The 15199-nt window shown below is 39.1% G+C and overlaps 1 protein-coding gene across 2 annotated transcripts in view; it reads right to left on the reverse strand.

The window, feature by feature from the left end:
* Positions 1-15199, reverse strand: part of PCSK5 (proprotein convertase subtilisin/kexin type 5) — a 232802-nt gene that overhangs the window by 112915 nt on the left and 104688 nt on the right. For both annotated transcript variants that reach the window (XM_088522071.1, XM_088522070.1), the window contains exon 8: positions 8242-8454. In XM_088522071.1, coding sequence (XP_088378197.1) covers positions 8242-8454 — 213 coding nt within the window. The remainder of the gene's footprint in view (positions 1-8241; positions 8455-15199) is intronic.

Genomic DNA, 15199 nt, shown 5'->3' on the forward strand with positions numbered 1-15199 from the left:
GTTAAATACTGCTTAACTACATGTAATTACATACTTCAATATATGATCTCAGTGCCTCCATAAAGCCATCATACACAATACCAACTAAAAAGTCACAGTACTTAGTGTCAGGATGCTCCTACCGCATAAAGAATTTCAGGTAGATAGCTTCTGTAAGGCAATAAATCACACACAAAAATGTATTCACTCTGAAACTGTTTATTTCAGGCAAGATTAACCTCAAGTGATTCTGCTCTAATTTTTTCTTTCTGGAGAAGTGGTTCCTAGCAAGATCTAGGCACTGGAGACAAGAAGTCAGGACCACCTAACAGATGCTCAAGCAAAATCTATGCAGATGTTTCCATTTAATATCATTCACTAGTATCACACCCAAAGACGGGGAGGAGTGGGTCACACATGAGTGGGAACCAAATACACAAAACATCCAAGATGTGTAAAAATATCTGTTTAGTTTCAAAACTGGAAGCTACTTGAAATATGGTCTTGAAAAACAGCCACACACCATCTGAACACACTACAAACAATTGCAATCTGTGTGGGACACACAGACTTTATACCTACACATTTATAATATTCAGTAGTATTATATATTACATATTTGGTATGAGGCTGCTGAACGTTCAAATGACATGTAAATATGTGCAGGCTAGCACATAGGACTTATATAAAAGAAGCTGACAGGACCAATGACTGAGCTGACTCAGCTTGCTGAGTGAAACAAAATGGAAGGTTCTAGAAGTTGAAAAACAAGGATCAAAGCATTTACAATGCCATACCCTTAAGGATATGTCATATTCTTCAAGGATACTCAAGACTAAGAAGAACTCTTTTTTGTCCGGTCTTTCATATATGTATATGCGTTCTTTTTTTTTCTCTTTTCATTTTTTAACGACTAAAAAATGATCCCTATAAACAAAATGCTCATATCATTTCTTTATCTCTTGCCTCTCCTCCTGCCAGTTGTCCATAAATTTGGACATGGAAAATTAATTGAAAACTTGAATGCAGGTACCATACATTCCCTATGCTAAGGGAAAGAGCAGGAACCACCCTATGCTCCTAGTGTAGACTCCTAGTGTGCGTAGATGGTGGTTGTGTTTTGGAGATGAGATGGAAATCGTCAAGGCTTACAGGACAATACACATGCAATATCCAAAATAGTGACATGAAGGCATAAGGTAACTTCTCTGGAGAAACAATGTTTTAAGCAAATAGTGGGTAATGGAAAGGAGGCCAGAAAAATGGAGGGCAGAAAGAAGGACTGGTACACACTTGTCCCATTCCTGGCCAAGGAACTTGCTGAATTCCCTGCCAGGAAGCGGTGCTTCCTGACCACCTTCCAAGAGGACTGAAGGATATCTGTGCCTGCAGGAGACCAGGCAGGAAGAAACGGTTCCAAAACTGCTTTGCAGTAAGGCACTGTCTTGAGCAGACCACAAGACAACACGGCATCATGCTATCTGTGTTCCTCCTGCTCTGGAAGAAGAACACTCTTCAGCTTTTATTGCCCGGTATCTACGGAAATCAAGCATAGTAAAAGCATGATATCTCTTTATTCTGCAATGGAGTCTCGTGTCTCAAGCAGACACTGTAGCAGCAGTCTACAGCCCCTTATGGCTGTCTTTCGCACAGCAAATATTCTAGCGGGAAATGTGTAAAGAAAGCTTCCTAAGTGGAAATCCCATTTGAGCCATTTCAAAGGGAAGTTACTGACAGGAGCTGAGATGGTTAGGTGAAAATTACGTCAAAGGCGTGCTTTTCAGCACTGTGGATTCATTGTCAGCGATGCCTTGTGTCTATAGCTTAAAAAAAAAAAGAGAGAGAGAACAGGACCACCAACAGGCGAGCGAATTTTGAGAAGAAAAATGATGCTCCAAATTCCAGAACTGCATGAAGGCAACATCATTAATCACAAAGAAGCATGTAACATTTGACAGCCCCGTGAAGCTGTCATTACTGTCAATGAGAGGAGCTGTCATCTCTTTTAACTGTCTGGAGAGGAGCAGAAATTTCTGAATCTTTTCTTAAGCACATTGGTATGCTTCAAACAGTGCAACAAGTGCTGATCTTTGAAAATGCTCATTAGATTACCCATGATCAGTCCACGTAATAATTTAGCGGCCCTGAGTTAAATCTACCCCTTCTGAATCAACCAGATTTGACCAAAAGCAGTGATGCTTCTGGTTCTGGTATTTTTTAATCAACATGAGATTAACAGCCTTGATGAAAGTCAAATAAAAGTTACAGCAATCATCAAAATGTTCTGTAATATCTGCCATATGTGGAAGTTGGGCAGCTTTCAGAAAATGCACAGATTTACTAAAGAAAAAAATGCAGAAACACGTCGTAATAGTTTTTGTATAAGCAATTTACTCTGAAGATTTAAGGAGATGCAATTCCTCAACAGTTATTTTTAAGGCTGTACCATCAATCTTCTCATAGTTCCATCTATTGAGAGGTTAATGACATAGGTCAAAGACAGGATTTTCCTTAGCAGAACATGTTTACTCCGTCCTAAGCCTCTTATTCACGGATATTCTATATTTCATGACTTTGGTCCTCTGAATTGATTGAACCATTTTTTACTTGCCTCTGTAATTCCTCAAGATATGTTGGTTTCTACCAACCTGTGTCCCTAAAGTGACAAGGGTTTAACTAGAACCATCTGCTCCTTTCCACACTCTTTAACTTCTCAAAGCTGAAGGTGCCACGTTGTACCTCAATACTCTGCAAGAATTTGTGTTTAAAGAAGTGAAGAGAGGGGTATTTTTTTTGTTGTTGTTGATGATGATGATATTTGCTTCAAGTTCTGTTTAAAGACAGAAATACATCTTAGCAGAGAGAGAAATTCAGCAGATGACAAAACGGTTTTATGGAGTAAAGAAATAGTAAGTACTGATGGGGTTTTGAGAAGATGAAGTTTACAAAGTAGTATACAAATTTTATCTGTGAGAGATTTTCACCTTTAAATTCACTAATGCTTTCATAAATTATTTTAAAAAGGAATTCAAAGTACTTGTGATGCACTTGTGCAACATCTTTTACATATTCATGACTCAGATAAATATCTGTAGCTATGTATGTATTAATCATATTTTAAGATGCTTATTTTAGGTAATAATGCAAAGCTGCATGGGCCTAAGCTGGGAAACCAGGGGAAATCTTCCAGGGTTGTCCTGCATTCAAAATAGCAGAGAAGCAGAGAAAAACATATTGGCAAATGTATGTCTTTTTGGCTATTACTTCTACACTCACTGTGTTCTGAAAGATGAGCTCCATAAAAAAACTTCAATCCTTAGCTAGTCTTCACTCACCTTCGTCTCAGAGGGTGAGCTTCCACCCTCGTGCATAACAGGCAAATATTTACAGCAATACAACTTGATGCAGACTCAAGTTAAGTGCATGGTTAGCACGCTCCTTGGGTCACAGACAGCAGGACTCATGTGAGATGTTAATATCAGTGTGTTTCCCTGTTACTGGCAGCTTAGACTGTTATAACCCAGAATTTGTTGTCTTTGCTTTAGTCCAAAGTCACTAAAAATAATCTCCACGTGGAAGAGTGGTGCAGATGACATTATTCTCTTATTTACCAAGCTAATTAGTATCATGCAAGACCGAAAAACCTCCAAAATTCAAAAAGCTCCTAAAATTATGTTACAAGCCGCATTTGTAACAATTATAAAAACATGTGGTAACATCAAAAGAGGGAAAAAAAGTCTCTGGGTACTTATAAAAGTGTGAGTTTTTTTATGAATCTGCATTGAAGCCAAAACATTTTAATAAGAATTTTTACTTGTCCCTTTCTAATCCACACAAGAGCCTAACGTTCACTTAGGTGACTGGATATCCACCTCATAATACACTCTGCCCACAGTGGACAGAAAAACAGAAAAGGGAAAAAAGATATTAGAACTGGAGACATGAAAGGAAAAAATAAGCAGAAACTGGAAGTAGCATCCATGCACTATAAAGCAGTAGACATGCACTTCTCCTTAATACGACATCAACATTTCTGTATTGCCATGTTTCAGAATCTCATATGACATCAGAGTTTTTTTCTCAATTACATGTCAATAAATGAGAATGAGTTTGTTAATTTTGATTGAAAGTATCATGTTGAGTCACTATGATTTTTTTCCTGATTTATGAGAATAGTCCACATTTTTTTGCTATTTTGAATATGAATCCCACTTTCATAAACTGAATCATTATCTGCCTTCATCAAACACTGCTACTGTTCTCACGTCTGTGTATTACATTTAAGCTTACATGCAGAAGAGAATTTGAAGAATTGAGATTTAAAATAATCTTTAGTTCTATCATTACTTGTCACTTTACACTTACTGCAAATTCTGAATTCATTTGCAGAAAGATAGGAAGACAATTTCTACATCAAGGAGAGTAGCAATCTAAACAAGAGGTGAGTTATGATGCAGTGAAAAGGATTTATGATTCAGCAATGAAAATGAGCATGCATCTTCTCTTTTTCCCAGACTCTTTTAGCATTTTACAGCAGTTGGAAAACTGCTCAAAACTTTCACTTCAGTGTTCTGTTCAGTTCATGTTTCAGATGGACTTCTTTTCAAATGAGATGAGGTTTAATAGGTCTTTTGGAAAGGTGTATTTTAGTAGAGTAGGAGAAGAGAACGAAGAAGTTATCATTATGGCTTCCAAAATGCCTGCTTACCCTACGAGCAACAGAGATGCCTGGGTGAGTGACAGTGATGCCACCGTGTCTGCACGTGGGTGTAACGTGTGTGGAGAGGACTGTAACTCTCCAATTCCCTTACTTTAAAGGGTCAGTTCCACAATTTCATCTCAGTTCTCAGCAGACTCTGGCAGAATAGGAGCACAAGGCTGTTCTCATGGGGGATCACTGGTTTGTGCACAATGCAGACAGAAATCTGCTGACTGCATGGAGCATGCAGTGCTCTGCTGTGTCATGGAATGGGTTGGGATGGGGAATGGGCTGCCTTCAAATGCAAAGCACCAGCAGAAAACACCTTGAGCTGGGTTATGTGCTTCTGAAGTCAATGGATAAAACAGCATAGGAAAGAGTGGTGGATGAGATAGTTACAGGCTGACTCTCTCATATCTGTGATCACAGAACAACTCAGCAGACCCAACACCAAAGTCTGACCCAAGGATAGTCAGGGTGTAAGTTAAGTTCTGCTAAGTGAATGGTCAAGACACTTAGCTAATCTTTTATCGCTGTTCAGCATCTGAATGTTTTTGCCATGCAGTGTGCACAATGAAGAACTTCACTGGTGTAATCTAAAGTTGCCATATGCAGCTGGATCACTACCAAAATAATGCAAGATCTGATAACTTAAGTAATCTGATAACTTGAGTAATGAAAAATGAGAGAATTGAAAGATTTCTATTAAAAGGTATTTTCGATTATCTGTAATACATCTTATATTTTGAGTGGAGACTCTAAATTAAAAACAAATTTGAAGCAGACTATCTTTACATCTCTTCAATAATGTTTATTACTTCTCCAATTCTAGGATAATGCCTATTTATTCATTCTGACTATAACAACTGACCATTCATTTGTAGTGTATGTCTTTCAAAATCTTTCAGAAAAATATAAAATTGTAATACAACGTCATAAATTCTAACTGATGAGCATTGTATTTCGGTAAATGAAAAAAATATTGAGCTTGATTCTCATGAATCTATCTCATAAGAAATTCTACAATGATGTAGGTGAGAAAATATCCAAGTATTTTTGGTGCTAGCAAAGTCAAAAGGGAGAAACGCTCCCAAAATAAGCAATGCTGCCTACAGAAATAGTAATACTGTAAAAGAAGGAAGCCCTTGATAACTGAAAAGAATGTTAGACCATCAAGAAAGCTATGGCTATTTAGGAATCAGAGGAATGCACAACAATTAACTCAGCTAAGCAGAAAACTACAAATGAGGACTAAGAAACATAAATTTGTTTCACTAGATTTAAGAAAAAAATGAGGAAAGATATATTGATCCACAAAATAAGTAACAAGAAGTGAAATAATAATAAATAAAAAAATATTAATGGATAAAAGATGAAGTCGACAGCAATGAATACCAACGAGAGGACAGAAGATGCATAAAGGTGGTAAGGAAAGACAAAGGACAAGTGGTGAAGCCTACAAAAACAGCAGACTAAATCGTAAAGATATTTTGTTTTAAAACATATTATAATCACCCAAAAAAATACTGTTTTAAGTGTACAAAAATGACAGAACTGTAACTAGTAGTGTATAGAAAATGGATATTTCATTAAATATTCTCTTTTTGGAAAAAATAAAAAGGAGTTTTTGCAGTATATGATGATAATAAATCATCTCCCTATTTTTAACTATTGTTGCCACTACTGAAGTAGACATGTTTAAATCAGCAAGTTTGGAAGCATCAAAGACTTACAAGGGCAAGTCCTGGAACACTGGCCAAATTCCAGAAGATGAAAAGAAAATCAGCAGTGTCAATATTTTGAAAGGTTAAGCAGCACTGCCCAAATAATTTTACCTATTATTTGCTGGGTTTTACCTAGTATGAAGTGATTGATACAGTATTTAAACTAATTATTAGCTAATTAATTTATAAGATATTTAATGTTGGATAACATGGACTGCTGGAAAACTGAGCATGCCAAATTAGTGCAAAATCTATGACAAGATGAAATGACTGAAGTTGAAGCCAGGAGAACTCAAACAGTAAATGAAACATTTTAATAGGTATGGGTAATTAAAACAGCTTACCATAAATTTTAGTGTCTGATTCTCCATCACTGGAAATTTAACAGGCAAGACGGGATATGTTTGTAAAAAAAAACTTCTGAGTTGACCACAAGAACCACTGAACTTCAAGAAAGATTCAGGGAAGTATAACACGTAGACTGGGTTATGCAAGCAGCCTGACTGGAGCATCACAATTGTCTCTGTTCACCTTAAATTACACTAGTCTGACTTAAACATGAAAAATATACTGGTGAAGGTCTTTTAAAGGACAGTAGAGGGAATTTAATCACAGAAGTGAGGAGTGCTAGGAAACGGAGCCTATTCTTTATTATTATTTATCAGGGAGTAAAGAAACATGCCAGGAACAAAGATAAGGTTTCTGTGGAGAGAAGCAAGTAAAGAACAGCAAAATTACTGGAACGAGAGGTATCTCAGAATGAGTTTAAAACAAAAATTAGATCATCTGAAAATAAGGAAGGTTCCAAGAAGGGATGGCCAGCATCCCGGAATCCTGAAAGACAAGGCAGACAGTATTAAAAAAAATAGCTGCTAGAATTTTTAACTCCTCACTGACAGCAAAGGAGTTATCTACTAAGGACCAGAAGGAACCTAATATGAAACCTCTGTTAAAAAGGACTACACGGTGGAGGCATCCACCTAAGCTTTCTAAATGATAAGAAATAAAGATATGTAGACTCTATACCAGAATAAATAACCTGGGAAGAAGACCATATTTAAGAAATCTAAGTAATCCTAATGCAAGAGTTTAAAAGACTAAAAACAGCAGTGGCAAAATATATCTGAATATACATTGAATTTGAATAGGCATATATACAATAACATACAAATACTAGTGGTATTAACTATTAAAAAGCATTAAAAAACACTTCCTGTCTTTCTTGCCAAGAGAACATAATTGAAAATGGATGTAACCCATTCAGGTACCAGATCAGAAACAGCACAGTGAAGATCAGCAAGATCTTGCTTTCGGTAGGTCAGCAACCAGGAATAGGCAGTAATATAATAATAACCAAGTGTTAAAGGATGTAAAATGGGAGTGATACTGGATCCTGACTAGCAATCAGGAAAAGTGCTTCTAAAATCATATATGCAGAGTATGAACACTAATAAAACCTGGATTAAAAAAAAAAAAAAAAGAGGATATGCCTTAAGGTCCTCTGATGGGTTGCGCAGTATTGGTCAGGAAGCAAACCTGCTTTCTTGGCAATGGCAGTAAGATCTCTGAAAGCATCACTCAGAGCTTGCAGCAATTAGAAGAAAAATCCAGCCACAACATGCAGAGATAGCCCTGCCTGACTTCAAACTACCAGCTTCAGAACCAGAAGCAGTATGGTGACAACAACTTAGTTACACACTTGGGCAAAAAAAATTGTCCAAACATGATTTTGTTCTTACTGGCCTATTTACACAGTATAAGTAAGCTCTCTCTCTCCTTCCCCCCAAAGACACTACACAAAATACAAAACCATTTATGTAAAAACAATAAAAAACATACTATTTTCCTGTCGTAGGATTCCCCACTGCTGTATGTCGTAGCTAGTGTGGATGCACATTCTTCCAGATACCAGGGTTTCTTCCCACTTTCAGCTGTACTGCTTATAGAGATAGTGTAGATGCTATTGGTGTAGCCATCACAGGAGCAGTGGTCGCGACTCCTTCCACCATTTCCAGATGCCCAAACAAAAACTGAGCCTAGGCCTCTTCGTCCCTGTTTGAAAATGATACAAAAGATTCCATTAACATTTGTTCTTTTTCCCCGCCTCTGACAGTTCTTCCTCTCTGCAAAGCATCGTTCACTGAGGAGGATCTGAAATAAAAATGATCAGACGTAAAAATACAGAGAACAAGGAGGATGAACACAGCTTTAGAAACAAAATTCCAGCTTTACCATGAAAGAAGACTCAGAGTGCCCATTAGAACAGCAGACTGAGTTGAAAGAGGAAAAGAAGCAGTAACCTTGCAACGCTTCATAATGCATAATAGCTTTTTTCTTCTAGAAACATCTCTTAGATGTTTCTTGGATTGACTGGTGATTTTTGGTATTTTCTGGCATCACTACATACAGTGAGCATGGTGATTTCACACATCCTATAAACCAGTGAATCACAAAACTAGCAGAGGTGCTAGTACTCTTAAATAGGCATTGATATTAAAAGTGAAGATGCTTAGCAACCTATACTGGTGACCTCTAAATGAGAATTGTGCTTTATTTGATTTATATTTACACATTTCATGAAGGTGAATGAAATTCAGATGCATGCAACTTGCATGGGCTGCATCAATCTCCAGCACTCACTACCTGGAAGCACTCTGCATGGGTTCTGGCAAAAACATCCACCGAAGCGCTAAACTTGTGTTCGTTTATCCCAAGTTATGTTACTTTGTCTTATATGACATTCCCTCAAAGCAATGCAAGATCCCCCTATGTCACAAGTAACTAATAATCTCATTTATGCCTCACTGGTTTGCAACTCATTATGTAATATATGCCTAGTTTCAATAAATGGTAGCCTCACTTTGTGTGTAAGCTAATATTGCAAGGCATACAGCGCCACTGGCTTTGCACAGATTAATTGCCTGTCCATTAGGAGAGCTCATTTTTTCTAAACAGAGTGCGTTTGTGTACCACAAATGACATAAAAACAGCTGTTGGACATCTAGTAGGTCAACCTTAAACAATTAGCAACTCAAAGATTCTTTCATCCAGATGCGCAGAGGGGTTTCATTAGAGCATTTTGTGCTGAGTGTAGCAGAACCTGCATCAATATATGACAAAAAACATTGCAGTCCGCAAATCAGGCTCGAGTCTCAAATATGGATGAATTTCATTTTGTGAGTTTAATAAAAGTATAGTACCTGGAGAGACTCTTCTTTCCAGCACAATAAGTTAAATATCAAATTCTCCTGGCTAGTGTTTACATAAGGTTATTTCTCTAAAATGCAGCTTCTCATTAAAAAAATATTTCAAGCAGAGAAAAAAAATCCCTGGGTGCCAAGTTAAATGTGTTATGAAATCCACATTCTCCAGACAAGATCAGTCTGAAAAGCTAGGAACTGCTCCTCTTTCAATTTCTTTCTCTTCCTTTAATTGATCCAAACGCTATACTGACAAAATGACGCAAAATAATAAACTTTTGTTCCTGTTTGAGATGCCAGGCTTTTTCATTGATTCTGTGCCTATCATCTTACAGCTTCTCCTACCCACATTATGAACTCCAGTCAAATCAAAATCCCCTGCCAGGTTGGGCTTCATGTTCCAGTTGATCTTCTGGGCTGGCTGGGTCTGATGCAGAGCCCCTTGATAGCTGCAGGAGTCACCTTGCTAATTTCATTGTGCACAAACCTATTCTGAACCCCTTTTCTTCTCCTTCATACTACTGGCAAGTCATCTCCCTTTGGAGATCTTTATTTCTTACTCCTCCAGTCCTTAACAAATGTGATGAGATGACAGAAAGGAGAACTGGAGAGATTATTTCAGGTGTATACATCCATGTATTATCTCACCAGATAGGGGAGCCAGAATTAGAGTCCTCTGAATGTTTGTTGTGATTAGGATGAAAGATACCCTAAAGACAGGCTGCTTTGTCACTTTTTGCTGTGCTCCTTTTTTCTTATTACTTGTTGTGTTTTGATTTGATGCTGTAATCTCTTGTGATTAGATCACTCTTTCCATCAGTATTCTAGTATTTGCTATCTCCTTCTGACTTTTCAATGGCCATTTTTAGCTTGTTTGTCAACTCCGACATCTCTTTCAGAGACATGTACACATTCCTGTCTGATCCTACACTGCTCTTAAAAAACAGCTCCTCTCTCTTATACGCACACACAACAATGTAATTTATGTTTAGGTAGGTAGAATACAGAAAACATTTCAGACACACACACTTTTAGCTCCCAGTCTAGTTAAAATATTCTATAAAAACGTTTCCTGAACAATTTTCACTTTACTGTTTATTATTTTCAGAATTTTACAGTTATTTTCTTCTTACATGTTCTGGCAAACCCACTTCATTGCTCAGAGGCAAGGTACCTACATATGACCAAGCTGAAACCTGTAGGAAATACAGACTAACTACTGACACAACAAAGCAGAGAAATGGGAACTCAGGGTAATCCGACCACAGATCTAGAGATTTCTCAGAAAAATATGCATGAAATCTCCTTTCAGTAATCGTCTACTTGCATTTTTTTGATGTTATCATTAGTTGCATATGGCTAACCATCCTGCATATGATAGTACAGTTTAGTCTCACTCATGCACCCAAAACTGTTTTGCAGCAAGCTAGGACTGCACTTCATGCAAATTTTGCAGAGGCAGCCCTTGAATTATTAGCCTCTTTGCACACAGAGTATGTCTGTATTTCTTTAGAAGCATACTTATGCTACTGTACTAATCATGAAAAATGAGTTGTAGAAACAGATATATGAATACATTTGGGGGTCTGAATGTTCCAGTTCAACAATCCTGCTGAAAATATGCCCCTGGATGTTAGAAATTCTGCAGTGCAATATTCAAAAATAACAAACACCAATTTAAATTTTAATACTAATGACACAGCATTAAAAATAACTAATAGCTATTTGCACCTTAACTGACCTTCACATGCGGAGTTATTTTGTGAAGAATTTTTTAAAAATTAATGTCTTCTCTAAACATACAAAATATCACAATTGTTGTTGTTTCAATAAGAAATAAGCAGTAGGTGCATTGCCTAATGGAAAAAAAATACTCACTGATACTTAACAGAATTCCAGTTCTTCTTACACATTACAATATAGCAAAATATGTAAAAACTCAGCATTTCACAAAAAACAATAGCATTACCTTCAGTCTAGAAAGCATGCTAAAGAGCTTGTTCCTAAAAGCTGTTTGGCAAAGTAAAGGGTCTGACCAAAATAATATGTCAAATGAATAAGTTCTGGTTTTCATTTACTGCCTATTGTTAAACTACCATTTGGTTTCCTCCTTCTCCCTGTTTCCTCACACCCTACTTTTAATTCAATAGACCCAGTCATCCTCAGGAAATTATAAACTTGCTAGTAACTCTTTATACCAAACAAGTAATTAGAGCAACAGCATCAGCTGTCCTACTGTATGTGAATGCCATTTCCAGTTGGTCTCCTTTCAACGCATAAAGTTAAATAACAGACATTTGGACTGTGTTACAAAGTTAAGATAAACACACATGCAAGGCACTCTGTAGCTTTTACTGTTTGTCTAAATCTATCATCTGTCATGTGCCAGATGCCCAAGGGTGTCAAGATGAAAACTCAAGCCTTGAGCTGCCAAAGAAGCCGTGTGTCATTTATTACTTAAAAGCAAAGGTGTGTTTACAGACCATATGGGTACAACTTAGACAAATGTGAAAGAGTTAGTGAGTTATGGCAGAGGCAGGGCCTGGGTTGGAGCGGGGGCGCAGCACGATATCCTCAGGGCTAGTTGCAGTGACGTTAAAAATGCATTAACTCTTTCCTCAGGCAGAGCTTTGTATCTGCAGTTATCTGACATTAGCAGGGATGGCTGCTGACTCACAAACTCTGCATGGTGTCCATGACCGCGCTCGTGCTACAGTTAGGAAGTATTTTCCTGCCTTTTTTTTTTGTCTTCTTCCTTGTATCATATACAATGACGTAAATGATTTATCATTAGAAAAAATCAACCTCTACATTTCAAAAAGTAGTGTTTGATTGACAACTGAGACTTACAATTGAGCTAGTCACAGACCAGTCACATTTCCGAGGGAAAGCTGTTGTGCACAACACGCAGCTGAAGATGGTAACTGAAAAGGATCCGGATCCAGATCACTGAGAAGGGTCCGGGGCTGCGAGTGCCCCTGTGAAAGCACCACATGGCGTCCCGGGGCAGCCCCACTTCTGCCCCCTCGGTCAGCGAGCTGCAGGCGGACAGCGGGTAAGCGATATGAAGGCATTCTTTTTTTTTTCCACTTCGACAGCGCGGAAGGGTCAGACTGCCAGGAATGGGAGCCAATATGAACATTTTCATAATGACATCTGCAGAATTTCCTAAGGCTATTAAAAGCACATCCACGGCTCTGAGTGCGTGCGCATGTGTGTGCATGTGTGTGCACACATAAAACACATCTGCACCAGCGACCACCTCGCCAGCACCGTTACAGGTAGAGGTCTTCATGTGCTGATCAGCAGCCCACGTGTTTCCAAGCTGCTTCTGCAACATAGTTCCATCTAACAAAACAGCTTCCTTGCAGCAGGTATACTTTGAGCCAGTGCAGCAAGATTTAATCACACTATTTTACAAAGTTTAGATTGGCCATCCATCCACTGCTTTACAAGTCAAGCTGCCCTAATCTGTCCTGCAAATCCTGATGCTTTCCTGTCTGTGCTGTGGGTGGGAACTGAGCTCCACTAATAACCCTCTGTGTGTACTGGGTGAGCTTTGCTGTCTCTAAGGAAGTGATCAGATTTACCAAGGGACCAGAAAGTAAATGTGAAGGAGCAGGAAATGCAGAGGAGGACAGAACCACTGACCTGGAGAAATCGGAAGAACAGGGGCTACAGTCAAGGAAAGGCAATTTGGCACCAATACACTAGAAATCCCACACCCCGGAGCAGAAAACAAACCACGCAAATATAAAACGGAGAGAGAGCGAGGGGCACCCTATCGACACCTGGGGTCTGAACATTTAATTTCCTCTATTCTACCTAAAAATGTTCCAAAACTCCGTTAAGCTCCCAAGAGCAAACACTACTGCTGGGAAGTGAGAGTTGCTCTGATTGGGAAATTGCAAAAGGAGTCTGCGAGACGACCTCTTTCTTCAAAAAGCAATTCCCCGGGTAGAAACGCGCACAACCAAAGTTCAGCGGAAGGCTGCGCGCCAGGCCTGCGCGCTCGCGGGTGCTGCATGCAGCTGCCTCGCGGCGCCCTGAGGTGCTCCATGCAGCTGCCCCATGGCACTCTGAGGTGCTCCATGCAGCTGCCCCATGGCGCTCTGAGGCGCTGCATGCAGCTGCCTCGCGGCGCCCTGAGGTGCTCCATGCAGCTGCCCCATGGCGCTCTGAGGTGCTCCATGCGGCTGCCTCGCGGCGCCCTGAGGTGCTCCATGCAGCTGCCCCATGGCACTCTGAGGTGCTCCATGCAGCTGCCCCATGGCGCTCTGAGGCGCTGCATGCAGCTGCCTCGCGGCGCCCTGAGGTGCTCCATGCAGCTGCCCCATGGCGCTCTGAGGTGCTCCATGCGGCTGCCTCGCGGCGCCCTGAGGTGCTCCATGCAGCTGCCCCATGGCGCTCTGAGGCGCTGCATGCAGCTGCCTCGCGGCGCCCTGAGGCTCAGAAAGTCGATTAAGCAGAGAGACCCCCGCAGCAATCCGGAAGTGCTATCCGAAGAAAAGACAGGCAAACAGATTTTCACTTTTTTACTACTAAAATAGGCTTTTCTGTAGTTGTCAAGAGCAAAAACTCATGAGCAGAAGAAGTTTCACACTCCATGCATGCTGTTGAGGCATACATGCTCTCACAAAAAAGCACATTTGTGCATCAGTTCCTTAAAACTGTGGGCCAATGGATCTGTATGAAGAAATGAGCTGTAAGCCTAACAGATGTACATACATAATGTAAAGAGGTATGTTTGTTGGAATGTCTCAAAATCAAATCCCGTATTTTTTACAGTAGCATTCCCATTTTTACTATTAAGAAAACTAGGAGCTCAAGAAAAGATTTCCTTGATCTCAAAAGAAAAAACACATACATGATACACATACAATGTAGAAAAACCATTATACTTCCAAAAAAATAATGATTATTCTACATCCTTGCAAAGGCAAGTTGCTGCTAATACAACTAACTTTTTGGCTACTGCTGAACAAACTAACTTCTTTGCTACGAAAAAGAATGTTAAGATAATTAATCACAACGAAAAGAAATAAAAACATATTTTGTTAGCTCATACAAGGTGATACCTTCAAAACATCTAAGTGTGAAAATATTTTATGTGCTCCTAAAAAATAATGTATTGAATAACCACAAGCAACCATGCATTAACACAGTAATTACTGGGATATATCAGTGAAATGTTTCAACACGCATCCTTCCATGTGGTGTATTTTTTATTTTACTCTTCACTAGAACAACAGCTTAAACAGCTCCAAGATATTCCCCACAGAGCTATAATTAGTGCTTAAAGTGCAACCAAAAGAAGTGTTGGCTGAAACCTGAAATCTGAACCTGTGGAATGCTGGAGTGAAATTCTCGTTTTCCTAAACAAAATACAGCCAGCTATAGGGCTGTGCGAATCGCTGATCTGGTTTGGTCTGTGTCTCCACATGGTCACTCCAATTGTTGTTTTTGCCGATGTTACAGGGATGAAGCAGGCAGTGCAGATCTGTGACAAGAGTTAGGTTTTCCGAAATTTATGTTGTGCAAAGAAGAGTCAAAGAGTCTCTGGTTAACGATAGGCAAAATGGTCTCTGCAGACAAAG

Source organism: Tinamus guttatus, unplaced genomic scaffold (genome assembly GCF_059628265.1).
Source record: "Tinamus guttatus ecotype Peru unplaced genomic scaffold, ASM5962826v1 Tinamus_guttatus_pri_ptg000146l, whole genome shotgun sequence".
NCBI lineage: Eukaryota > Metazoa > Chordata > Aves > Tinamiformes > Tinamidae > Tinamus > Tinamus guttatus.